Here is a 27,928-nt window from a genome sequence, read left to right as displayed (position 1 = left end):
CCAGGACATTTCAAGGACATTTTCATTGATGATCAAGCTGGTATGACAGTCTAAATTTTGTTCCTAATTTTGTTCCTAAATAGTCTAATATGTTCCTCTCAGTGGAAGTCTACATTGAAAGTCTATGGCTATCCATGAAATCATCTCTTACATGCTTAAAAATTATAGCAAATCGATAATAGAATAATGCAACCACAGATGTACAGCACCTTTTTAGTGCAACCAAGTAACAATGATGGGCAACTCTCATCTCAGCTTTCTCTTTTCTCAAAAAATATAAGTAAGTAAGTAAGTAAGTAAGTAAGTAAATTTTATTTAGTATAGCACCTTTCACAGAATAAACACACAAAGTGCTTCACAGGAAAAAAATTAAAATTAGCTCAGTAAAAAATAAAAGAGCCAGCAAAGGACTCTGGAAGCTGCCTTACTAAAATAAATAAATAATAATAATCAGAGGATCAGTGCATGAATTGACCTAAATAGAACTGAATGACAAAAATGGCCACAAATGTTGAATGGGGATGTGTTTTGTTAATCATGTCAGGTCGCACGCAGTCATGCTGGAATAATTCTCCAGGACATTTGACTTTTTCTCCCTTTTTCCAGGTGTTTTCCAGTACTGGAAAACTGGTAAACTATTTTCCATGTTTTCCAGGACGCGCGGGAACCCTGAATCAACCTGTAGTGGAGTGCTGTTAAGTTTGTACTGCTTGTCCCAAAATCAAATCACCAACTTATTGTAAAGATTATGTTTGTGTACCATCAATACAGACATTTCTGTGGAAATACAAGCCTGCTTTGTTTTCAACAATTAGTTAGAAGTGCTGCTCTCTTCTGGCCACAAATAGGAACTGCAAGCCCTAAAAAAAGGTTGAAGAGCCTCTGTAGAAAGCTTTATTTGTGTTGCACTGTAGCTGCTGTACACAGTATATTTTCCTTCAACATATTGAAGAAAATGGGGAAAATAAATATGCCTTTTCAAATAAATGTATTTAACAGAGCAGGTATTAAACAGCAGCAAAAAAAACAGGAACTTAACATGACAAACTCCAGAAAAGTGAAGACTAAAAAGTTGTACTGTAGTTGAGAAAAAGGTGACAAACATTTTAAAGAGATTAACATACGATAGCTTTGTGTCTTAATTAATTTGGTTAAGTAGCACAGAATAAAACTTGAATTAATGATGAGAGTAAAATTTTATGTTGCCAAGTAAGAATATACACAGGAATATATTTTTAACTATGTGATGAAGGTATACATTTATATTTGACAAACATTCCAGTCATTTTATAGAAAGTTAATACATTGTAAACATGGATTACATAAATTATATCAATGCACTTTGTAAAGTTTAGATATATGAAAAAAGCTAAAAAGCATTTACATTGAAATACTGCAGCTTTTGGCATATGTTTGTGTAAGGACTGGCACATTGCAAAGGAAACTATCCTCTCAAAGAACTCTAACTTTGCCCTGTTTGCTATCCAAAATAAGTCGACACTCCTCCTTTGAAACTCTGTAAGGACAATTATTGATGCTTGGTCCTGCATTGACAAAACAAAAAACATCTGCCTGATTGTTACATTAACCGAAACTTTATGCAATCAGAAAAAGCACAGAGACAATCAACAAAGCAACAAAAAGAACACATTCATATGTACTGTCATAAATTGTTCCCTTTTTGGCATTCAACAGTGCTGGCATCCAAACAGCTATATTACAGGTAGACAAACAAACACAAGGGTTTCCGTCATATCTGACTCTTTGACGCTGTGGTAACGTGTGTGTGTCCCTCGTAGTGATAAGTCATGAACATGCAGACCGTCAGGGAGACTGTTCTCTTTAAAGCACGCAGCTGTCATTACAGTCAGTGGTGCTCCTGGCTGATCTCCTCTTCAGGTCTCTGCCTTCTGCTTGGTGCTTGAGGTCCCCCTGCTTCCTTCCAGGCTCCACCTGGAGGTACGCACGAACACGATAGTGCTGTGTCTTGGTGCCGCTGAAATCAATGACACGGCACTCGTAAGTGCCCACATCTGATGGCTTGACGCTGGAGAGACGAAGCTTGTGGGAGATGTTGCTGCCGGCTACTTTTACCACCTAACGGGGACATAAGATGGAGTATTATTGTTCAAATCTCTATTGTAGACTGAATTCTTTTAAGATACATTACTTTCTTACACTTTTTTATAAAGTCAATATATCTGTCCATGATTGGACATGTCTGGAAAAAGCTTGAGTATTTCCTTTAAATAGTAAAAGAAAATTTGTAGTTTCTTTGGTATTGTCTTCAAGTGACAGCTGGTGCATGATCAAACTCACACTAATTTTGGTGGCATCTTTGGATGTTTCCTCGAGGGGTACAACCTGTGCAGAAATATGGATGACACGTTAGCTACTGAAGGCTGATCAAGGCTGCAGTTTTCTAAAAGCATCTCTTTGCTAAAAATAACTTGTTTCATCAACTTACAACAGCAAAAACACTACAAGGAACAACATGTTTGATTTCTTTAGCTCATTTCTTGACAAAATTAAGCTTCTAAAGGCTACGAATCACAATCATTTATGGTTTCCACTGTCTCTGGTGTTTGAACTTCATGTAGGTTCCTCTGTGTGTGTGCTTAAATGTGCATGTTTGAATGGAAGTGTATGAACCCACAATCCAAAGTACCAAGCCTCTGAGAAGCGTCGCCTGTGTGTGAATGTGCATGCAGAGGCGAAGAGGTATTCTGTTGGGCATAGGTATGAATTATGCATGCAGCAGACAGAGATTTTGAATTTCTTTCTCAGTGCCAATTATAGTGTCTAGAGGCACAACAGGGGAGCCGAGTTCCCCCATGATGGGAGAGAGTCAACCTGTTCCTCCACAGCTAGCAAATGCTAATCAGCAATTATCCCTTGGTTGCTGTGCCAGAGGGTTTCTGCCTGGCTAATATTGCATTTCCCCTGCCTGATATACAGTGAGCTTTAGGTTCAGTTCCAGCATTTCAGTCAAGAAATGAAACTGGAGCTGAAAATGGACTTTGCATTTCTACATAACAGATAATAAAAGGTTTAACCTGGAGGGGGGAAAATATGGTTTGCTGGGAAGAATTAAAGCAGATATCATGCTTGAGAAAGTAGCTCCAACATCACAAACTTTCACCAGACTGCTTTTGTGCAAAAAAGTTACGCATCACAGTGACACAAGACTTGTTTTTTGTTTTCTATTTTCCTTTTTAGAGATAACAAAATCTTTGTTCAGTAGTATATATAAAATATAAACAAAAATGTCCTGCTAAATGGAACATTCAAAGTGTTGAATTTGTATATGAATATTGCACATATATTTAGATCCAAACTAAAGTTAGAGAATGTTATAAAGACTGTCTTATCATGATTGGATAAAAGTTGTTCCTAAGGTGACGTAAAAAGTTATTTATCCATTACTTTCCCTTTCTATTTCAACTTTTTACTCAGTGCTTCTAGCTTGCATGTTCAACAGTTAATCAAATCCAAACTACAATATCCAAACTATTTTATACAATTTCAGCAGCTTCAACACTTCATACATCACTTGTTGACGATTATTTCAACAACCCATTCACTTTTTTCAGCTTAATTTACCAAACATTTTAGCTCCTAGTAGGGTTGCAAAGGGGTGGAAAATTTCCGGTAAGTTTCCGGTAAATTTCCATGGGAAGTTAAGCTGGGGAATTTTGGAAATATTCCAAATTGGAAACTTTCCATGGGAATTATGGGAATTAATGGGAATTTATTGGAATTAACTGGTAGTTGAGGGTAATTTAATGCATAAATATTTGTTTTGTTATAAGCAGACATCCATCCCAAATAATACAATTAAAACAGATTTATTTGTAGGTAGAACTTTATCAAGTGTTAAATATTTGATCGAACAATCAGTTCTTTCATTGAAGAACAAAAACATGAATATTGAGTTATATATTACTCATCTCCCCGGAACCAACCCATTTAAAAATTAACAAAAATAGAATCCCAACAAAATCCCATTCAAAATCTTAAATTAAAAGAGCCCCTCTCCCTCAAAAAAAGTCCCATTCAACATGCAAATAAAAAAGCATCTTCCCTCAAGCTTCTCAAGCCTAGCCTCTGCAGGATTCTAGAAATCATCTGTGCATGTGATGGAGGAATGCACAGTGCATGTAGGTGCCGTGGTCTCAACAGCCCTGCAGTAAGCAGTGTGCATGTGATTGAAGAATAGCATGAATATTCAACTGTACTTGCATGAAATCTGGTTGTTTTAGTCAGGATTATGCTAAAATATATTTTCCCCAACTATATTTATGTTTCCTATTAAGAGCCAACCTTCAATTTAGTAATTTCCTGGTTTATTCCCGTTTATTCCCATAAATTCCTGTTAATTCCCATGGAAAGTTTCCAACTTCGAAAATTCCTGGAATTTTGCAACCCTAGCTCCTAGCATTACCAAGCTAATTCCACAATTTACTCATTATGTTTAGCTAATTATTCCAACTGTTTATTGACTACCTTTGCCTTTCTATTTGAACTTCTTTTCTTTAGCTTACCTTAACACATTTAAAACTGTAGCATTACTTTTGTCTAGTTTAGCTTCTGCCTTCTTTGGGGCCAGTCATCTTCATTTTGCTCAAGTGTCTGGAAACGAACAGGATTACAAAGTGCCCTGCATGTAGAATCAGATGCTAAGTGATTGAAAATGTCCTCTAACAGCATGTCAAATACTTGACTGTTACTCAAACTATAACTTCCACGCTCTCTCAATTCAACATGTGGTTGTAATGTAGTGTAGGTCCAGATCATGGTCATGTGAGGCTCCCTTGTACGTGGTTTTTGATGCATTTCTCACAAGCCTCATTGAAAAATCATACCCTACTAGATCGTCAAAATTGGGCCAGACTAGGTGTGAGACAATCAACTCGGCTAACAATGAGCTGAGACGTACTTTGCATATATTACTGGGTAGCTCATTTTTTGTTAAAAGAGCTGCTCACAGTGGCAGTTTGTCCTTCGGCTACGTCCGGGCTGAAAGATCCAAGACAATTTAGTAAAGCCTTTCTTATCCTCAGTCTAACATGAAATGATTGAAGATAGTGCATAAACTTTTTTCCAGTTTGATATCGCTTTAAAGTTATCACTCATAAGTTTCAAAACCATATTAAACACATGCCTCTAGCTTGTCAGTGACCCCTAAAAATTATTCAGTTTTTCCCTCACTAGCTAGGTTTCCCACCTAGCTCAGCTCTTAAGTTTAAGCCTGCCCTTTCAAAAGCCTGGACTTCCTGCCCTGTCACGATCAAAGAGGACAAAAACTGTGCCTCTATAGAGATGTCAATTTCAATTCCTCTTGGGGCTTGCTTGTAGCATGGAACTGGTCAAGTCTAATGGCTCTTTCAAGATTTCCAATATGGTACAAAGTCAAGCTACCTTGATTCAAGTACCTCTTCTTTCATTATCATTATTGCAAATAACATTGAAAGCCTCTCTAATGTGAGTGTAATTTCCGTACAGTGCCCTGGTTGACTGTCCTGAGCACTTCACAGTTACTGAGAAGAGATTTTAATTTCAATCAGACAATTATCTCCCCAAATAATTCCCCCTTCTGAGCATGGAAGAGACAAAAGTGTGTACATTAACTGCAACATGCCGAAATACTTACTAGCCCCTGAGCTGAGGTAATCTTTGGTGCTGACAGTAAATTAAAATGTGTTAAAACTGACTGACAATTGCCTATTTTCTTCAGATCAGCACTTTCCAATCCACTTTACTATCCTGATTGGCTTACCTGAGCTTTCCTCAAACCTGCAGGCAACATAGAAACACTGCAAACTACAAGAAAAAACAGGTTTTTCTCTGCAGCTTACATTATTAGTCATCTGGGAAGTCTTTTTTTGCTGGTTGCTGTGGTCCTTGATGTACCACCACTGGATCTCAAGGGAGTAGGAGGGTGAGCCCGCCCCACGGAAGGAACAAGCCATCTCTACATCGTCACCGCTCCGCGTCGTGATGTCGTGTGGCACCTCTGTGAAGACGGCTGCAAAAGACAGAGAAAAATAAAGGGAGAAGTAACATAAAAAATGGGACAAATTATGAGGTTTAAAACATCCCTGGAGTAAATCCTCAAATTTGCAATCAATCAGTGATATCACACATTTTACATGTCTCCGTGTCACTCCAGCAAAGAGAGTAACTGTTTGAAACTGTAACGGTGCAGGAAACCTAGTTAAATAGGGAGAGAAATTCAGAGAGATGAAACTCAAAAGATCACTGGTAGTGCCATAAAAGAAGTATCTCAGGTGACTTGGGGTTCATTTTTGAGTGATACATCATCTGTGATTTAAAAACAAGAATAAAAAAGTAGATTATTGCATGTGTGTGTAATGCTTATGCTTTTGCCAAGTGGACTTTTCACTTGTACCCCTGGACTTTGAATAAAACAACTCCTTGTTTATTCCCTGTGTTTTTTTATTCATTAAACCCTTTTATTTATGTCTGTACTTTGGGTTCTCCATCTTTGTTTTTTGCCTCAAACATGACAACATGCGTATTTAGTGTTCAAGTTGTCTCTTTATAACCTACAAAAGCAACCAAGACCATCAGCATGAATTTGAATATTTCTATAACGGTATTTGAAGAGTTTATTCTTTATTCCCTCAAGTTTATTCTAAACTCTTTAAATGTTTGAAACCACTAGCAAGGGTTAGGGTTAGGAGTCAGTTATTGACAAGTTGATCAACTGCACACTGCTTAAACTGACTTTTTTTTAACGTATTCAACAGAAAGTATCAATGAGTGATACATTTGAGCCGTAGAATAAAGCAAGATGAAACCTTTTCTTAAAAGCACTGATATATAGGACAACATCGGCAAAGAAAGAGGTACTACTTTGTCTACAGGGGCGCCACTATTAACAAAAACCAAAAGTTCATCCCAGGTGCTGTTTGACTGGTACTTACTGTAAGTCTTCCTGGAGAGGTTAAAGTTACTAAATGTAGATCTTTCTGGGAGTCCCTGATCTCCTTTGTCTCGTAGGTCCCGTTGGATCACTGCTGTAGTCGGCCTGCTGCTATGGAAGTGCCAGACTCCAGCTGTTACAACTACTACTATCTGTCTCACCAATATCATCTCTCTCTCTTCTTTTCCCTCAATCCCTCTTTCCAACCCCAACACGGTCAAGGCAGATGTCTTTCTAACATGAGTCTAGTCCTGCTGGAGGTTTCTGCCTGTTAAAGGAAGTTTGTCCTTGCTGCTGTAACTTGCTAAATGCTGCAAAGTGCTCTACTCATGGTGGATTAAGATGAGATCAGACTGAGTCCTGTCTGTAAAATGGGACTGGATCTTACCCTGTCTTGATGTTGGGTCTTTGTTAATAATATAGCATAGATACGGTCCAGACGAGCTCTGTTTGTAAAGCATCTTGAGATAACTGTTGTGATTTGGCGCAATATAAATAAAGATTGATTGGTTGGTAGAGGTTTAATAGAGGTTTAGATAAAAAATGTTTTTTGCAGGTTTAGATGAGTTTAATATGAATAATTCTGCTCTATTTTGTTGTCCTGTGACCTTCTGACACAGTTATCATCTTAAAGTCCTGTTGTAGTCGTCCTGGAACACAGATATGTGGCTGTTTGTAGCTTACATCCATAATCGATGAGTATTTCTGAGCTAAACGATCTTTAAACGGTCGGGAGTCCGTATTTGCTGTTCTATTTTTAAATTGGCGGATGTTGTATGCGATCCTCGTGCCTGACTTCCTGTCCAGGTCATTCTTTTCTGTGCAGATTGACGCGTGCTGGGCGCGGGCTCCGTCGAAAATAGACTTGGAGCGTATCTCTGGAGACGCGCCGCGGTGCACCCTGTGGACCCTGTGGACCCTACAGCATTGTCTAGAATGGGGACGCATCGGCTGCACAGTGCGCGGCGCAACCGTAACGTAATGTAAGGCCACGCATCCTGTGGACCTGAGGCTTAAAACTTTGCTTTTCTGCTCTGCAGTACTCTGTTCATATGGTCAATACAAACTTCTTCATAAGGTTATTAGTCAAGAAGTGTAATCTCATTAAAGTGAATATAATGTTATGCAGGCAATATTCATACAGTATTGGCATTTTAATTACAGTGTATTTAATATACAGTGCATTGAAAGTAATGAGATGAGATGTGCATTGATTACATTTGCAATACCTCAAAGCATTAAAGCTTGGTTTTACACCCAGACACTTCCTTCTCATATCACTCATTCCTCTCCTACACCCTCCCTCACACTCTCATTGATTGCACTCATTATGTATGAGCATATTTATGAAATAATGCTGGAGTGCTCAGCAAGCATTTTTGTCTGTTGTGTGCCTTCCTTGGCTAAAAAGATAACTCTTACAGCTGGGACGTGGCCAGTGTTTTCTTTCTTTAAATCTTATTTTTATACTTTTGATTCCAAGATTTGATACTTACATTTATTTTTAAAAGGCATTATTTCTAAGGATATATATCAGAAGACCTACCTGTTCAAAAAAGCACATGACCTCTAACCCCGCCGCACCTCTGTCCCTGTTTTGTTTTATTTACCTATTTTATTTTTACTTTTATTCTATGTAAAGTGAATTTGAGTATTCAGAAAAGCGCTATATAAATCCTATGAATTTTTACTATTATTATTTACCTGATTGGCTTGTATTGAAGTAACTGAAAGGCTACCTTTGCTTTTAGTTTTTATACGATACAGGGTTACACGAATAGCCAAATGTAGAAGGAAATTTCCCATCATCCCTTTTATGATAAGTTTTGGGAAATCTAACAAAGCAAAAATTCTGGTGAGCTGAAAATGCAGCTAAATAGTCCACTGTTGAGACCAATACCACCTTTTGGAACGCAACAGAAGGACAGAGACTGTATGTTTAATGCATCTACTAAACTCTAAAAACTCTAAAAATCTCATGGACATGGTTTCAGTACAGGTGAGCAACATTACTATATCTTTAATTGACATCCACTATGCCTTGTTGTTTCAGTTACAGTATGAAGCAGACTACAAAAGAAAAGATATAGTCCCAGAATAAAGGTGCAGTAGAGAGAGCTTTTGTGTCATTTGACTGAGTAGGCCCTCAAGAGTTATGCCCTTGCTGCACCACTGCTTGCAGCCAGACAGTGGCCTCATTTGTCAGCAGAATACGTGCTGTAGAGATGGAGCCATACAGGGGCCAAGACAGGTGAAGGAAGAGAAAAAAAGAAGAAAGGGGAGAAAAGAAGGGAAAGAGTAGAGGTTAGCTGAGGTGAGTGTGTTGAGAAGGGAGAGAAGAAAAGGTAAATGGACAAATGATAGGGAATGTGGAGAGTTGAGCTGTAAAGCAGAGTGACTAAAGCCACACATACACAAAAGAGATGAAAGAGGATCTCTTGATCTGTGGATAGCTGTTGCTTTATTCACAGGCCCATAGCCACTTATTAATTATCACAGTCAACAAATAATATTTACTGTGCATCCCTGACAGATTACTGAGTCATCCATTGAAATTCAGCAACATATAAATTATTTACTCATTCTTCATCTGACAGATAAAAAAGCATGCTTAACTTGGGACTGCTACACACCATGATTTAGGACCCTGAACATTTTCCACACTTTATGTAATGTGTTAAATTGTTAAACATGCACTTTGTCACTGCAACACAGAGGTCCCATATGAGCAGGCTGCACTAGATGGAAAAACAAAACACTCGAGCCACTTGAAAAGTACTCTTTCACTTCAGCCTTCAGTCCAGCTCTCCTCTGTTATGCTAATTCTCCTGAGATTGAAAGTAACAGTTGAAACAGGGATACATTTCTGTCAGGCTGTCTGATGTTAATTATAGCCATCATACAGAATATAAATCAGACATAAGTGATATGCTATAACACACATGGTCTGAAGCTCTGTAATACAATGCTTTAGCAATTCTTATTACTGCTTTCTTAGGGGTCAGCTTCCTGTCTGAGGATGGTTCTCTCAAAAACACATGCACATGAATGCCTCTTGCTCCACCAGGGATTGCAATTAGGACCGTACCAAGTAGGACGAGAAGACAGGGGTGGACAATGGTATCTCTTTTTGTATCATATTCGCCAACCAGCTGAATTAATATCAACTCTATAGCTTGAAGACTTTGATGTAAAGTTGTTTTCAGTTTATTGTCGAAATACAAAAAGTGATGTCATTAATATTTTGATAGGTTTAATAGTCTGCTGAACTTCACCCTTGCTAGTAGAATGTGGTTGAATCAGGAAGTGTTTAAAGTTAATGTTTGTTTTCTGTGACCTCTCTGTTGGCGAGAAACCTCACCTTTGATGTAAGTTCCTCTAAATTGTACTGATAACATTTTTTGGGCTCATGTTAAATCTTGAGCAGTGATGGGGGGAGGAGGCCTTTTATGTAGTGATGGTGAGATGAAGCCTCATGAGGCATCGAACCACTTGAGCCAATTGGTTGGAGAAAGGGTTCATTTCTCGAAGCTTCATGTGCACACGAAACCAGCGACTGGCCAGGTTTATCATCACAGGCAGCTGGATCTTAACCACATAATGTGTGATGCATTGCATTTTTGTGTCTGTTATGGGAATGCCTATGAATTACAAAAAATGTATGACCAAATAATTTCTGTACATAAATTATCATATACGTGTATAATAAAATATTTTTGAATGTATTCTGTGTGTGTACATTTTCCCAAAATGGTAGTATCATATGATATGGTAGGTTGTGTAATTTTATTTTTCTGTCACTTTAGGAAAATGGAATTGGCTTAAGCAGGCAGAGGACAGTGAAAGTGATTGTGGAAATAGGAAGAGGGCACTGGAAATGCTTGTGTTATTAGGAGTTATCAAATCAAAATGTTACCACACAGGGGAAATCCTCTTTCTTTTTTTTTTTTTTTATTATATTTTTGGGGCTTTCACACCTTTTATTTATAGAGGAGAGGACAGTGTAGAAACTGGGAGAGTGGGGGAAAAAATGCAGTAAGAAAGCCACAGGCTGGGCTCGAACCCAGGCCAAATGATTCATGGGCGTGCAACTTAACCATTAGGCGAAGTCCGCACCAGTCTCACTTTAGTTACGCACCGAATTCTCCTTTCTAGTTGGCTCCGTCTTACCTGTCCTCTTCTCACTCCTAAATCTTCAAACTATCTCTCTCTCTCTCTCTAAACTCTCCAAACTGTATAAATGCTATCCAAACTCTAGTATCCAAACTATCAAAACTCTATCGGAACTCTGAACTGACCGCAACTCTCCATCAAACACCCACATTTTGAATGGAGCCTGAGGGGTTTATATTGCTGTCAAATCTCGCAGCAAAATCTGAACCACTTGCCGAAGCAGTCACGTGGTACAGCCGGGCAGCGAGGCTTTGGATGTCATCATTTTCGGCTCCTCCCCTCAATGAAGCAAGACTTGATACGCGCTTCTTGGAAATGCCCCCTCCATTACGTGACACGCTTCGAAGCTTCGGCACATCTCGTAACATCACTACTTTTATGGCTTTGGGGTAGGGAAGTACATTTAAAGTATTTTCCATGATCGATTTTTGGAAATGTTAACGATCAATTATCGATTAATTGATTAAAAAACATTATTATTCTTACGTCAAAAACAAGGCCAAATACGTTGTTTTCCCCCTAAATTGTATTTTCTACAGCAACAAAATGCATATAACTGACGGGATTGAATACGGGTACATGTTTGACACGCAGAATATCAACGATAAGGCTCATTAAAATATTCTACGCGGACATAATCTTATAAAGTGAAGGCTGAGACTACTAACAGAAAAGTACTTCAGACTCAGTGTCCAGTTTTCTGTCTACTCGTTCTTATTGAGAAAAATAAACATGTGTATTCGACCAGGTGTCAGCCGGGAGCGCAACCGGGTCATAATCAGTCCAGCTGCAGAAAAGCTCAGACAGCTCTGATGTTGCTGCTCTGTAAACATAGCGTACCTGAATTTCCCCCCAGTCTGTTGCCTTCGTATCCAAAGGTGGGAAATGTCCTGTGTAAAGTTGTCAACTTTCGTGTCTGTGTCGTTGTTGGCAGCAGTTTTGTATTGACCCTCTTTAAAAAAGTGCTTGTGGAGACCTGACTCCTGACACAGCGTCTCCGCTGTGCGCAACACCTTTAACAGCTGATTCACATCGAAACATGCTTTAAACTTAAAACATCTCCCTGATAGCTGAGTGTAATATGAGACCACATGATGTTTGTTCCACGTGACGGAAAATTGATAACAAAAATTCGTGTTTCAAGTAATTTCTTAACAATAAATTAATCGATACTCGATTAATTGTGGTCATCCCTACTTTGGGGCTTACTTTCACTCTGTGGCTGTGCTGTAAAAGATTTAATGCTTTGAACCTTAAAAACTGGCAAATACAGAGACATCTGGTGTCTTGTAAAACTTATGGCAGCCCTCTTAAAGCTGGGGCTGGTAGTCAGATTTAGATACACTTTTTGTTATACTGGTTAAAATGATCTTTATGTCCTGATGGCAATCAATAGATAATGTGTTCTTAAAAAGGAGTGAAAAAAGAGCTGCTTTCTACAGCTGGGTAAACCTGAGAAAACACCAACCAATCCCTGCCATCAGGAGCCAAATTATGAAACCAATCAAATCCCGTCCTGGCGTTCTGCCCGCCTCCTGCGCGCAATGTTTTGGTGTTTTCTTACCGCTGAGTGAGACATGAGTTGACGTAGTGTAAAAAACAAACAATGTGCTGAGGACCGGTTTTTAATCAGTCACGATCATATGGTCGCAAATCAGTGGCGCTTGTGCATGTGAGCGGGGGCGTCGTTTTGGAGGAGCTCTGAGGGGAGGGGGGACAGAGTCCTGAGGAAATGCTACATTCAAATTCATGCTAGTTTTCCGTGACTACCAACCCTAGCTTTAATGAAGATCTGAAGCACCAATACACCTCACTGGTGTGCAGTTTCAGTCTAACATTTGAGAAATGAAAGAGTAGGAAGTCAGTGCATTATGAAAGAAACTGTCTTTGTAGGCTAGTTTTGTTCAGATGTAGCTTACAACATTGAATACTTATACTTTGTGTGAGTAAATTACAAGTAATAACCTTGCATTGTCCCAGAGCCTTGATATTTAATACTACTGGCAGATGGTAAATATTAACAAACCTTTAAGCTTCATATGTGTGGCTGTGGCAATTAAGTAACAATATGATGCTGTAAAGTTCGTTTTAAACCTACATTGATCAATTCAAATTAGCTGACACTTTTACATTATTGCAGAATAATTATGTTTTTCTAATGTGCACCACTTCTCATCTCTTGTTCTCTAGTCATGTGACATTTCAACTCTGAGACACACTTAGCTCTGAAGGCATGTTGGTCACTCAAGTAATGCAAGCTTCAGTGCTTTGGTATCTCGGTCCATCTCTCATGTTAAGCAACAATACCACAGAGCTCTAAAACAGGTAGCTGGACTGAAAATCTTAATCTGGGAAAAAATATATCTGTGTTCATCTCAGTGTGGATAAAAAGGAGAAAAATGATGAAATTCTACAGCACAGTTTCTTTTGTGTTTTCCGTGCACACTGGAACCGTTTCCTGTGGTGCTAATTGTTCTATTGATGCCATTGCAGACTGTAATAACAACTGGTGTAATGATTAACTCTCACTTGATGATTCATGTCATTCCTAACGATGGGAAAATCAGGCTGAAAAACAGAACTGACAATTCCAGCCATATAACAACATATAACATCTACAAGAAGGTTCTGGTGATTATGATCAAGTTGAAGGAGCCACAAATTAAACTGTAATGTAACCATACATTTAACCTTTGAAAACACATGCTGTTAAGCTCCTGGTGACAGCTCTTTTAGGAGGAAGCTACAGTGTTCAGTGCTTAGAAACCAGTTCCTTCTTGAATAGGGAGCTCTGTTAAACACAAAATAAAATAAATAAAAATGCTGTTACAAAGCAGTCTCTCATTGCCACTGATTCCCCTCTGTCTTTTGAAACTAAGAATCATTATGAAAGGAGCAAGGCTGACTTAAAAAGGAGAAATTACACCTTTTGTGTTTTGAAAAATGTTGAAGAAAATAGATTTCTTAATAGGTGATCTTTTAAAAAGGTATTTAAGAACCTTGTAAGGATGATTAAAACAAAATCCCATGTTTTCAGACATATTCTCACATCTTACATTCTTTCCTCCTCATAGGACTACATCTCATTATTCAAGGCTGCCATCCTCCTTTCAGACGCAGATGAAGCGCTCAGAGGGTATGACTAAATTTATCATGGTGTCTTGTAATAATGTGTTCTGAACATATGGTGCCACAGCTGAAGCCTGGAATAGCAGAAAACGTCACTGTGCATAAAAAATACATGAGCAAAACATCAGGGGAAGGCTGTTCAATCATCTAAGTTGTCTCAGTATTTGATGCAGGGGCTGGCAGTTTTTTTGTGTCCTTAAGATACAGTATGAAGAGCCAGCGGCAGAGCACAGACGGCAGCATCTGTCACTTTGAACAGACAGAAAGATGTTTTCACGGCACACAAGAAAAGATACAATAAGGAGTGATGGGTTAGCACAAAACGGGATGATATGGAGATATCAAAGCATTTTCTAAATACTTCTTTTTCAGTGTAGGCTAATTCTAGCTTTTTATCACATGCTATTTTAGGTTTAGCGCCTTTAGCATCAACCCTTTTGCACTATATCATGCACATGGCCATCGGGTCCATATGACGCCCATTTAAAATAGGCTAATTTGGAAAATGGTAGCTGAAGATGCTATCTACCTGAACTATTAAAGCTACCGTTCTACCGCATGGCTTGCTAGTTGAAGCTAATACAATTAGCTGATGAAGTGTAAACCAGGCTGTCTTCACACATATTGGATAAGTGTGTCCGTATGTGGGGTTTATAAATGTTTTTAGCAGTACTGCGGTTTTGTTAATTAAAATATACATTCAGAGAGCATTACAAAAATAACAGTTCATCTGTTTGATGAAGATTAACAGAAGAAGGCAGAACTCGCAATCTTCAAAAGCTTCAAGAACAAGTTTGGAGTCACTCAATTTGTGTTTCCCTTTTCTTATGTATTTTAAACATCTGGCAAAGGAGTACTTTGCTCTGAGATCTGTTATAAAGGCTGTGATTTTACGTGCTTATACTGTGTGTTCTTGCATGTGTAAGAGAGTTAAATCTTTTAAATCGATCATTGGAGAGGATTTTTCCTGCCTCTGGTGGCATTCTCCACCTCGCTCATTAGTTCTCTGTCAGGCAGCACTGTAAATCAGGGCTTGTGTAAAACATGCAACACAAACACACTGCAGTGCCATAAGGCAATGTCAAACTTTTATCATGCATTTCAAATCCACACATCAACACTGACACACATACACTGTACGCAGACAACAAGCCACAGGGCACCATACACACTGACATACACTCAGTCTCCCAGGATACTGTACACCTGCCAAAGCCAGTAGGCACAGCTCCAGGAGATGTATGGGGAGCTTCCCTGAGAGCTGGGAGCATCTCCTTATGCCAGACAGCAGAGAGGCAATAGACATAGACAGCCAGCTCAGTGAGACAGGAGAAATGAGGAGAGGAAGTGAATTACAGAAGGGGGCAGGTGAGAGAACAGGAAAAATGAGCTAGATGGAGCCTCTAACATCTAGAAAGTAAGAATGAAAAGGGCAACAAAAAAAGGGAGACAGAAGAGTCAAAATGTAATACGTTCTCAACAACAAGAGAGGGAGATTAGTAGGACATGTTATTGAGCTGCAGTGTGAGAAAAAGAGTTAAGAAAGGATTTAAACACGAAGAAGACAGAGGTGGGAAATTGAGAAATATCCTGTGTTTGCAGAGCTGGGTCTTATTGGCCGGTTGGGGAAATAGGAAAGGGCAGGAATTACCTTGCAGCTATAAGCCTATCCTACTCTGTACTGCTGAGTGTATTTGAGGACTCCCTGTGCGGCTCTCTCCTTGACTTGACTTTGACTTTGCACACTGTCCTATCAAACGGCTGAGGAGACGCAGATCGCTTCATTAATTCTTCACCAGTTCTCCTTTATGCTCTGTTTTAGTTGTAGTCATATTTGTTATTTTTGTTAGTCATGGAAAAAAACTTTGAAGAGAAGTAAAGAAAAGTAAAATCATGGCCAAATAATGTCTTGATTGGTCTCGTTTGGTCTGCCTTGTATTGAGACTGACTCACAAGCAGAGCATGTTAGCACGCTGGTAGATTGGTGACCTGTCCAAGGTGTACCCCGCCTATCGCCCAGTAACAGCTAGGATAAGCTTCAGCCTCCAGCGACCCTGAATGGGATAAATGTTATATTATTACCGCAACATGATTTTTGATTTGGACTTCAAGGCATATAATAAAACTGCAGTTTCAATAGCTGGGGTAAATACTGTCTTCAGTGGGCTAAAGGAATAACAGATAAAAAAGACATATTTCTAAGAAGTAACCGTGTCATATGTGAGTAGTATCCATTTTTAACAAGAAACAAAAGGTTTTTAGCTTCAACATTTATGGGCCACTCAAGAGGGCATCACTAAGAATGGATTGAGGCTCTTATAAGCATAAGAAGTTCTCTGCCCCCACTATTTGCTCAGTCTAACCCAGCATGCCAGATCAGAGACACAGCTGAACGCAACAGAGCAGATCCAGTGGGAGTTCACACATTGACTAGAGGAGAAACCATCAACTCCGGTGCCGTGATGGATTGGAGACGGACACGGATCCGGTGGAATTTGGCCGTAAAGTTCCAATTCAAAAAGCATATCCTGATATCACTACTGATATTCAGGCACAAACATGCCCATAAAGTTCTGCAGCTTCATTCATTTGCACTTGTTTTGTGTCTGATTGGGGAAATGCACCGTAAGCATCTTACCCCTGAGCAAGGCTCCTCAGTCAACTTAGCTATAATAGATATTTAATGTCTGTTTAAACAAAGCAATTAAGCTTTCAAAAATAAAGAAGCACCATACTGATCACTAACTCGACTATCTGTTTCATGCAGTACACAACTCTGGTCTCCTTGGTGAGCAGTCTTGCATTGTTCGACCAATCCATCATCCCCATAAGCAACACAGGCCAGCTTCTCAGGTCTTTCTAATGGGTCACATGACTTCTCATCGTCACAATTGCTATAACAGTTGTCCTGCATATCAATAAACCCACTTTAAGTCACAAAACACCTTACTGTTTTCCACTGTATTGCTATAAAAACAATTTTATATAATAATAATAATAATAATAATAATAACAACAATAATATTGATAATAATGATAACAACAGATCCCATACTTGTTAACTGCAGAATATCTGTCATGAACAGTAAAAATCCCAAAATGTTGTAGTAGTTATTTTTGGCACACTCTGAAATATCTCCATTCATACCTCCATTCCAAATCATTACAACCACATCATGCTGTGCTCACACAAACATTGCAACTTCCTGCCTCCCTTTTCCTTCCTCCTCTTGCTCCTCCGGGATTTATCGATCTCACAGTTGTCAAATTGCCTCTCACTTAGCTATGCAGGCACTCTCTTCAACCTGCCTGAGAAACATGACTTGTTGACAAACAGACTGCCTCCCGGTGAGCGCTGTGCTAACATTGGGGCCTGACATGCCTGCTTAGCAGACATCCAACTGTTTCTTTAATCACAGCAGCTTCACCAGAAATCAATCCCATAACCTTGGTAGAATGCTAAATCAACACAAAAGCTGACTCCACTTGAGAAATTTCACAGTTCTGAGCAGGCTGAGTGAAAGCGTGCTTCATGGGAGAAAATGAACTTCCTGAGAAACCTTAAGCACACTAGCTCTTATTTATGACTCTATAAAGCTGACACAGAAAAGGGTTTGTTTATGTAAGTATAGATTTTCATGAAGGCAGTACTGTCAGAACCTTTCTTCGAGCAGAGGCAGAGGAAACTTGTCTAATGATGCAACTACAACCCATGCATTTTTAAAATGATCCTCCATGGCCTTTTATGTTGCTTGGAAAGTAATGATAGAAACGAGGCCAGGAGGATGCAGAGGCAGCTGCATGCTACCCAACCAAGACTCATTAAAAATGAAAAGGGTAGAGAACAATGTAAGAAGGCAATGCAGTGTAAGAACTAATATATGGACAAACTTAAAACAGACTTATCTTAAATATTGTGTTCAGGTCACTGGCAGAATGAGAGGGATAAACCCAACCTGAGAGCCAGTGTGAGGTCATCTCATCCCTCCCCTCTCTTTTCCTCCTCCTCCTCTTTCTCTTCCTCCCTGCTATGGAGGCAGCTTGAGCTAAGGATGACTAAATTACAGAGACCTTATTAGCACGGACAAGAAGCAATGCTGACACCCATATCTTTTCTTGTCCTTGTGTGTAATCCTGTGTGTGAGTGAGATAGAGGAAAGTATGCAGGGTGAGCTTGTTACCACCCCTACTTACTACTGCCAGTTTTTCTGTCTTTTTGATGTTCCACATGTAAAGGCTAAGACAACAATTCGTTTAAGTAGATTCAGCAGTTCCACTCTAAACATATTTCTTAAACCTGCAGGGCACTTTAGTTTTAAGAAAACAAGAGTGAATGTTTTGGGGACTACTTTCAGCTGCGGATAAATACATATCTAGTGTATATGAGGGTCACTCTAAATAAACTACAGTGCTTGTAATCATGCAAATTAAATTTGCAATTGTAAGGCTCTCTGATTCTTCAAAGTTTCTGGAAAACAATGGAGCTGTATGACTCAGATAAATAGCCATGTCAGATTCTTAAAACAAGAGCTGTCACTCAGTGTATTTGTCCTGGTCAGTCTCAAAATAGGATAAACTGCAAGTTAAGATAAACTGTGGGAGCTAATTAGACTAACAAGCTAACAACAGCAGTACACTTCTTGAAAATTCAGCAAATTTAAAAGCACCTCTTGCAAGAAAAACACATTGAAACAAATAATTGGGGTTCCACTGTTTGTCCACTGACATTAGGAAGAGAATAAAAGAGGGAAGACTGTTGATGCAATATTATTAGCATGAAGGAAATTGAATTATGTTTGCAAATATCTAACAGTCATATAAAAAAATATGTGTTAGAACACACAAAGAAGTGGGGCATTTCAAATGAAGCCCAGGCAGTTTGAATAATTGAAGAAAATCTCCCTCTACATAGGTTAGGTGAAAACACTTTTTACACAAAAGTTGCACCTTAAGGGGCTGTTTGTAAAGTCAGAGTCATTAACTCAATGCTTCCATTAGAGTCACACCCTGAGGGAACTACAGAGAAGAAATGATTCATTGGATCCAACACAGTAAACACAAAGACAGAAATCCTGCTTAAAGTTGTAACTTCCACCTTGGTGAATGTAAATAGCCCGTAAACAGAATCCCTGTAGGGAAAAGGTATTCATCTAACTTGATGAATGGCTTTAATAATGAGGGAAGCCCTGAAGGAGCGATGGATAAACAAGGAGCCCCTGCAATAAACAGATCCACTGCAGGTATTTATCTTAATCTTAAAAAACTTTAATCTACACACAGATAACCATCAAGAGAAGGAAATTACTGTTCGGTTAATGCATATTTAAAAAAAAAAAGAAAAACTTTGAAGGTCAGCAATTTGTACTTTACTAAAGGTAAAGTACACAGAAATGGGAATATTTAGCAATTTCTAGAGGTCAGATAATAGATAATAGAATGAAACACTCCCTATGCTTTAAACCAGGGGTGTCAAACTAATTTCAGTTCAGGGGCCACATACAGCCCAATTTGATCTGAAGTGGGCCAGACAAGTAAAATCATAACATAATTACCTATAAATAACGACAACTCTAAATGTTTCCTTTAGTTTTAGTGCAAAAAGTAAAAGTACATTCTGAAAATGTTCACATTTAATGAACTATATTTTTACTAAAACAGCTGTTGTATTTTTCGCCATGATGAGTCTCATAGTGGGGGCCAAATATTATATTCTTTAAGCAGTGAAACCTGCTGCCAACACACCAAACACACAGGTTTCCCACTCACCTGCATTGTTCAGCTGTGCTCCATCGGCACAATGATTGTATGCAACCCCCAGAGAACAAATCTGATAAAGCAGTTACTTTTATTAAAAAATTGCAGTTACTGTCTTCTCTCTAATTTTTTCATTTTGAGAAGTCATCCGTTAGCCGGATTGGAACCTCTGGTGGGCCAGTTTTGGCCCGCGGGCCGTATGTTTGACACCCCTGCTTTGAACATACTGTCAAATATTTCTTTCAATTCCTATCAGGTCTGTTCTACTAAATCCCACAAAGTACGAAACACTGTACCTTTTCATGGGGCTATTTGTTCATCCAAGACCAATGAAAGTAAATTAACAGCAAAAATAAGTCTGTTTTTATTCATTATTAATCATCATTAGTAATTATTACCATCTGCTGTGAAAAATGAAAACCACCATCACTCGCCAAAAAAATTAAACTGAAAAGCTAGTGCTAAAGCAACAACCTGTTACCAGAAACACACGCACGCACGTGCACACACACACACACACACACACACACACACACACACACACATACTAATACTGATAACTAAAATAACTAGTTTGGAAATTGCTGAAAAGTAAAAGATGTTTATTTGGTTTGGATCAGCGCAAACACACAGGATTCTCCTTGGGGAAATATTTGCTTGCTGACAGACCTTCAGCCTCCGTCCAAGGTGGAAGGTAAAATAATGAAATAAGAAGGGAGCCGGTAATCAAGCGAGCAGCTGTCTGCCTGTTACCAGCGATACTCAGGGCCTGCAGAGTGAATTTTTCATCACCTCCTGGGACCGAAGACTTGAGGGCTACTTCTGTGTTTCCTCCCAGTGTGAGCCAACACAAAGTAGCACGTGTTGTTGACAACACAACCACAGCCTCAGAGCAATTTTCAAGAAAGCAAGGTGTACTCCATCTGGACTCCTCAGGGATGAAAGACAACATTATGTTCTGTTACAGTATGTTGCCCTTGAGAACCTTTAAATGATGGCGTGTGTAGTTTTTATGAGATGGGACACCTAAATGCATCAGTGACTGAGCTGCTACACATAGTGTATCCAGTCTGCAGCAAAGCAAAGAAATTAACCTGAAGCCAGATTAAGGTGAACTAGTTTCTTCTTTATGCCATACAAAAGTAATATTAAATAAAAAAGTAATGTATGTAATAATTGTAATGTAGAGAATTCATGACACGTTTTGATTAAAGTGAGACGAGTAGAGCTTTACAACCAAGACTCCCACAGAAATGTAGCTGGGCGGTCAAAACTCTCCAAATACAAGATCTGACTGAGTAAAATGATTATATTCAACTTTTGATTTCAACAGTTTTATTGAAATTACAGAATTCCCAAATAAATTTAAGAACTAATTTGTATCATATTAATACAAGAAATGCATACTGTAAAAACTACAGTAAATATACTTAGTTTAACCACAAAGCTGTAAAATCAATAAATGCATTTGTATTAGGGTTGCACCAATCTGATACTTGGTATCGGAATGGGTCCAATACTTGCCAAAGTTGCTGGATTGGATATAAAAAACAAAGTAAAACCTGTCCAATTCAATCCAATCCTTTAGCCCCAACTACTTTGCACAGCAGAGACAGGCTGCTGCAGCACGTCATGTAAACAGTAGCTACATTGGGAGAGTGATACTGGTCAGCAGCGCTGTGTGCACTTATTTTAAGCTAAAAGGAGAAAAAAGAAATACAGCTGAGTTACATTGAATGCAGCGCAAGTATCTCAAGGGGTGACAGCAGCATTGGAAACTACAATACCACAAAATTGCAGAAGCATCATAGAAAGGAGTATGAAAAGTTTACATCATGCCAACGAATGCAAGTTCAACCAAATAAAAGAGAGACTGGAGAATCTCTCAGTGATGGCACTTAAGAGTGAAAAATAACAGAGAACCATCTTGGATTCATTACTCTGCAACTTGTGAAAATGAAGGGATCTGCTGCCTGGTTGAGCACTTGGAACCCAGATACAGTTTCACATAATTAACTTTTATAACACTGCTCTAACTGAACTCTTTAGGAAAGTGTGCAAACACTTATAAACAGAGTTACAAGATGTTACATGGATGAGCTTCACCACAGATACTGTATTTGGAGATCTGATGTTTGCCTTTCTTCGCTCTTAAGCCTAAGAGTACACTGGCTGGACACGAGTTACATGCTACACAGTGCAGAGCTACAGGCTGAAAACTTCCGTAGTTAATACACCGGTGTGACTGGCCTTGACTGCCATCAAGGACAACACTTGAGCAGTGGCATATTCTGTTGAATTAAGTGCATGTCAGTATGTTAGCATTATTTTGTGACACAATTTCAATTTCAAATTGACATTTTCGTTTCCTTTCTCATTTGTTGCAGTTTTTATAAAGGAACTTGAATTTCTGTGAAAAACAAATAATAACTAGCATGAATATGAATGTAGCATGTCCTCAGGACTCTGTCTAACCTTTGAACTTTCTCATTTTAATAAATCAAGAGTTATAACTGGATGTTTTCATTCCTAATTCCCATGCTCTTACAGAAAACACAGCTGTCTTGTAGAAGTTCACTATCACTCTACATTGAGATGAGCATAGCTTGTAAAAAGAGCCCACACAACATTTCTTAGGCTCAATGCTAAGTATCAGTTTGGGAAAACTTTTCTCTCTAAGTTGTGTCTACGACTCAAGTTATCTAGGATTTTTCCTCTCAGATAAATTACAGCTGGGTGTGTTGTATTCTCTCTAGTGATTCAATGGATGTTGAAACAGCTGATCCTGTTGCTCTCAGAGACAAAATGATAAATTATATAACAACAATTCTGAATTCTCTTTAGCTCTTCATTTTTGAAGTAACCAAGCCAAAACTTTTCAGTTTAAGCTCCCAAAATATGTTTGTTTCCCTGTCTGTTGTAATAGTTAAACATCTTTGGGTCTCATACTGCTCGGACAAAAAAATTCTAATCAAAAATGACACCTTGTACTTAAAAATTGTGATTGGCGTTTCATGCTAGCATCGTGCAGGTACACAAGTTATCAGTTGTTGAATAAAACTACTGGCAGAAAACCAAACAATAATAAGAAGCTGCCATTGTTGATAAGCTCATTTTCACCTGAGCAAAGAGATGAGAATGGCTCTGTTTTTGACAGGTATCTTTATTCTTAACGCAATTAACCCGGAACATAAGTTTACATCAGTTTATAGGAATAATCTAACAGTTCTATTACAATTTTTCACATGGAATTGTCCTTTTTCTCTCCTCCTCTCTCTTACCGAGGCTTTGCCAGCACCCTGCACTGTGGTGACAGCATGACTTTACAATCTGTTTCAAACACGCACACACACACACACACTGTGCACATACGAATACACAGACCCAGTCAGAGCTCCATTAAATTGAAAGCCAATGCAAACTGTTAGGGCTGGCCGTCCTCATTAAGAGGACACCAAGTAGAGGCCTGGCAGAGGATCTCAGACACATCGGAGGCCTAATGAATCGATACACGCCCCCTTGCTGTGAGAGCGCTACACTCACCACGGATAACAGGACGAAGGCTGCCAAAGAGAGCACTAACATCTCCATGTCCTCCACCTTAAAATGAAGGGTCTGGAATGGTTGCTGAAACCGAGTGTGGCATCATCTTCACTTTGTTGTGTTAGAGAACAAAGACTCAGACAAGGACACAATGCAGAAACAACAGAAGGCCTACAATAAAGAGAACGTTCTGATGAGTTTAACCTAGTTGTTTTTCTTCACACAAAAGAACTATAGTTTTGCAACAAATGCAACTCCATTTTCACTTGAGCTGAAGTGGAATCAGAGGTGCTGGGGCCAGCCAAGGCAAGATGCACTTATCTGAAACAAATGATTCAGGGCTGAATCTAACAAGCACTCTCCACAACAGTGCATCCAGACTCTCTGCTCTACATGACGGCTCAGCACCCTTCTGCCGAGGCGATTTATCAGAGAGCCTGATTGAAGAGGAAAAAAGATCCTGAGAATTACATAACCACAAGGGCAGATCAAGTGAGAATAGATGGCTTTAGTTTAGTTTTCAGTTCAATGTTAACAAAACCCAAACAGTTCTTCTTCCTGAGCAGTTTTCATTCTTGTTAGGACTCAACACCCTGAGGCATTTCTTCTTCTTTACAGCCAGTCTGAGACACAACGATTAAAGCCAATTCTAATTAATTCCCTTTGGGAGTAATGCTACTAATTGATTTTCCAACCTGCCCAAGACAGTCAATCTGTTTGAAACTGCTGCACACACACACACACACACACACACACACACACACACACACACACACACACACACACACACACACACACATGCTGCATTCATTTATAGTGATGGAGCTAAAACTAACTCACTAAGCAGAAAGGACTCGAGAGACGACTGGTGAGACACAGTGATGAAGTGGTTATCACACCCTTTAATTAGATAACAGAAAATCTATGTGTGGAGCTGCTGCAGAAAGGTACGATTGCAAGCAGTTAAAGATGTCAATAATGTCCAAAAGAGCTGACACTGATAAAGTAGGAATTTTAGTGCAAAAGGAAGTACTCCATGTAAATTAAAGATTCTAAGGAAATAGAACCAAAGTTGTTTAAGTTGCTGATTTTGTGCACATTTGAGGAGGCTATCACTACTAGATTAAAAACAAACACTGAATGAGGTTCACAGTGTGATGATTACACTGGGTAAGTGCCGCCGCCAAGGTAGACATAGAAACGCAATATGACGTTCTTTAGTAATCCAAGGCTTTATGTAAAGCTCCTGTTGTCACTGCGTGTGATACCTCTATAAGTAATGCTACATATATCTTTGCAGATCCTGTCCTGGTCATACAGTATGTTGTGTTTTCTAACAAAAATATCATCTTGCTGCCTTTCACAGTAGAATGTATCATTTATCAGGAATATTTGTTGTGGACACAGCAAAAAAAGGGATTCTCTTTGCTGTAAATTGCCTAATCTGACAACAACTCCCTCCCCTGTGGTGATTACTCTACTTGTCTAGTTTTTTTCAGTTATAAAAAAGCATCAGTGTAACTTTCAGACTGTTTCATTACCTGTTAAAAACTCCTCACATGAGCTTTCAGTGTAATTTGGTCAGAACTGCTAGATTCTTTACACTATTTTTTTTTATCAAAATAGCTGTACAACCTGTTACTAATGCTTTCTTTGTTTACTCAATTGAACACAAAATCTGATCTTACATTTCTTGCATGTTTTTCAGAGTTATTCAATTTTTTTCACAATCCCAGCAAAAATAATTTAATCTGATATTGGAAAAAAAAAATTGCTTTGACGTAGCATTAGAAAAAATACACACAAAAAAAGAACGTGCTGTACATTTGTTAGGGTAACTGGCAAGCCAGGAAGCAGTATACTGTAGCTACCTTAACTTATAGACTTAACTTATATGACAGGTAAATCAACAACTGTTTAATTAAAAAGATCCTCTAGTGCAGAAAATAAAGGACAGAAGTGATATATGATGTTGTTTTTTTTAATCATGCCAATTTAGTGATGAATTAGAAAAACATACAATGTTAACTCAGATGGATTTAAGTTTCAGTAGACTTGGAACCACTTAGAAACCACATGTAATAAATTACATCTCCAGGTGATCACAGCTCATGTAGTTTTGTTCCTAAGGTTTTTCAGTTCCTACACTTCCTGCTGAGCAATACATTGTACATTTTTTGAATTCTTTATCATAAAACCATGCATAACAATCATTATCATTTAAAACAAGACAGCAGTATACTGCTGGCCACTACTTTTTTAGTTTCTTTAGTATTTTTAGTTTGTTGGCTTGGACAGCTTGTATTGCACCACTATGCCCTGTCTTTTTATAGGCTACTAGAAAGCTATAGCCCACATGGTTATCTGCCAGAGTTTATGGACTTTTCCACATAAAACACTGAGTGAAGAAACAACAGACATTAATTCCGAGGCAAACATGTGCTATTTCAAAATAAGTTTAAAAAGCTTTTTATGTTGTACTTGACTGTGTCATATAAAACAGGTTGTGTTCAAATGCATTTCTCATTAGTTTTCAATTAGTTTTGAAGTGGCAGGAAATTGCATTGTGAAGCCCAGTCCTCCAGAAGTTCTTAACAGTGGTCTGTCGTGTAGTCAGCTATGCTTCAACAACTTGCAACCACTTATTCAGAGGATACCTTTCCTAAATTTGAACTGGTCCCTAAACGTAATGTATTTTAGCTTATCACACACAAGACTGAAAACAGTCATCATGTGTCTTTCTAACAACAGGAATGAACTTGATATAGACCAATGTTAGAAATGAACATCAGGTCATGAAGAATAAATGTTCACTGAACCCCACCCTGTCACTGCCTTCATTAGTGATGATTAAGAACATCAGAAGCCTCAAGGTTTCAACCAAAAGAATGCAACAAACAACTCACCGTTTCCAGAGATGTGATTATCCACCTCTCCGTGTTCTGAGATGAGCGCTGCGTTAAGTTGAACGTAAAGTCCCGCGTATTGCAAAATCCATGCTATCACTCCGAAGGCTCCCATTTTCAGTTAATATCTCAAGCTGTTGTAAGAAATAGTCACATGTGGGTGGGTAGCACCGATAAAATATCCCCTCCTCCGGCTCTGAGTAGTCCTCACAGACATAAAGCTGAAGCTGTTGGGAAAGACGTTGATGCTCCGCGCAGCTCTGCAGGAGGAGGAGGTGATGATGATGGTAATGATGCGGCCGGCGGAGGCGGAGGCAGCGTGGAGCCAGGTGCTGCGGCTCACGCTGCGAGTCAATTAGGCGGAGGGATCTCACTGAGATGTTGGTGTCGGTTCAACTTACATTTTTGCACTGTTGCCGTTTTAAATCTTTTAAATCCACAATCTCCTCAGTGATTTTTAAATAAAGGCTTTCAGCAGATATATTCGACTAAAACTTTAAGATAAGCCTGTGAGAAAGAAGATGATCAATCGTACATGTAATATTAATAATAATTATTATAATCATATTATTCTAAAAGTATTACACTACCAGTCAAAAGTTTGGATCCACCTTCTCATTCAATGATTTGTATTGTTTTAATTATTTGAAACACTGTAGATTAATACAAAAATACATCAAAACTATGAATGAACATATATGGAATTATTTAATGAACAAAAAAGTGTTAAACAAACCAGAATATGTTTTAGATTTTAGATTTCATAAAGTAGCCCTCTTTTTCCTTCATGACAGCTTTGCACACTCTTGGTATTCTCTCAGCCTGCTTCATGAAGTGGTCTCCTGGAATGGTTTCTAATTAACATGAGCCTTGTCAAGAGTTCATTTGTAGAATGACTTGCCTTCTTAATGTGTTTGAGACCATCAGTTCTGTTGTTCAGAGGTAGGCTTAGTACACAATGGATAGTCCTATTTGACTACTGTTGTAATCCATATTATGGCAAAACCAGATTAATTCATAATTTTGATGTTTTTTAGTATTAATCTACAATGTTGAAAATAGTTCAAATAAATACAAAACATTAAATGAGAAGGTGTGTCTAAACTTTTGACTGGTAGTGTATTTTAATACAAACAATAATAGTTAGAACAATGGAGCACAGACAAGGCAAACATTACACAACTGATTAAGCAATTAGAAATGTAGCCTTATTATATTTTCCAACAACTACTGAAGGGGCTTCATATTTTTAAATACTTTGTTTTACTTGATGCATTTAGGAACTTGTTAAAGTTCTTACTGAGAGTAATATGAGAACACTGATGTAGCTGTTATGTTCAAAGTAGGCTATGACGTTATACTGGAGCGAACTGGGAACTGGCACCAAAGCTATGCTATGAGGCTATCAGGGTCAATTTCAGCACTTAATTTAGCTAATTTTTAAAATAAATTCTGACCCAGTTATAAATTATGC

General features: G+C 38.6%; 1 protein-coding gene across 1 annotated transcript; it reads right to left on the bottom strand.

Moving 5' to 3' along the window:
* Nucleotides 1-873: 873 nt before the first annotated feature.
* Nucleotides 874-26,753, bottom strand: vstm2l (V-set and transmembrane domain containing 2 like). The gene is made up of 4 exons (XM_034687891.1): nt 26,455-26,753; nt 5,859-6,028; nt 2,320-2,364; nt 874-2,097 (listed from the first exon to the last, which is right to left on the bottom strand). Exons 1-4 carry the CDS (start codon nt 26,567-26,569, stop codon nt 1,843-1,845), a joined length of 585 nt encoding a protein of 194 aa, XP_034543782.1. The 5' UTR covers nt 26,570-26,753; the 3' UTR covers nt 874-1,842.
* Between the last annotated feature and the right edge of the window lie 1,175 nt (nt 26,754-27,928).

The sequence above is a fragment of the Notolabrus celidotus genome, chromosome 1 (genome assembly GCF_009762535.1).
Source record: "Notolabrus celidotus isolate fNotCel1 chromosome 1, fNotCel1.pri, whole genome shotgun sequence".
NCBI classification, from domain to species: domain Eukaryota; kingdom Metazoa; phylum Chordata; class Actinopteri; order Labriformes; family Labridae; genus Notolabrus; species Notolabrus celidotus.
Note: the sequence above shows the minus strand (reverse complement) of the source record. Positions and strands in the feature narration are given on the sequence as shown.

Coding starts and splice junctions, on each gene's coding strand:
- vstm2l (XM_034687891.1), bottom strand. CDS start 26,569: ATGGGAGCCTTCGGAGTGATAGCATGGATTTTGCAATACGCGGGACTT. Junction 2,365..5,858: donor CTTCCCAGATGACTAATAAT/GTAAGCTGCAGA, acceptor ATTTCTGCACAG/GTTGTACCCCTCGAGGAAAC. Junction 2,098..2,319: donor AAGATGCCACCAAAATTAGT/GTGAGTTTGATC, acceptor TGTCCCCGTTAG/GTGGTAAAAGTAGCCGGCAG.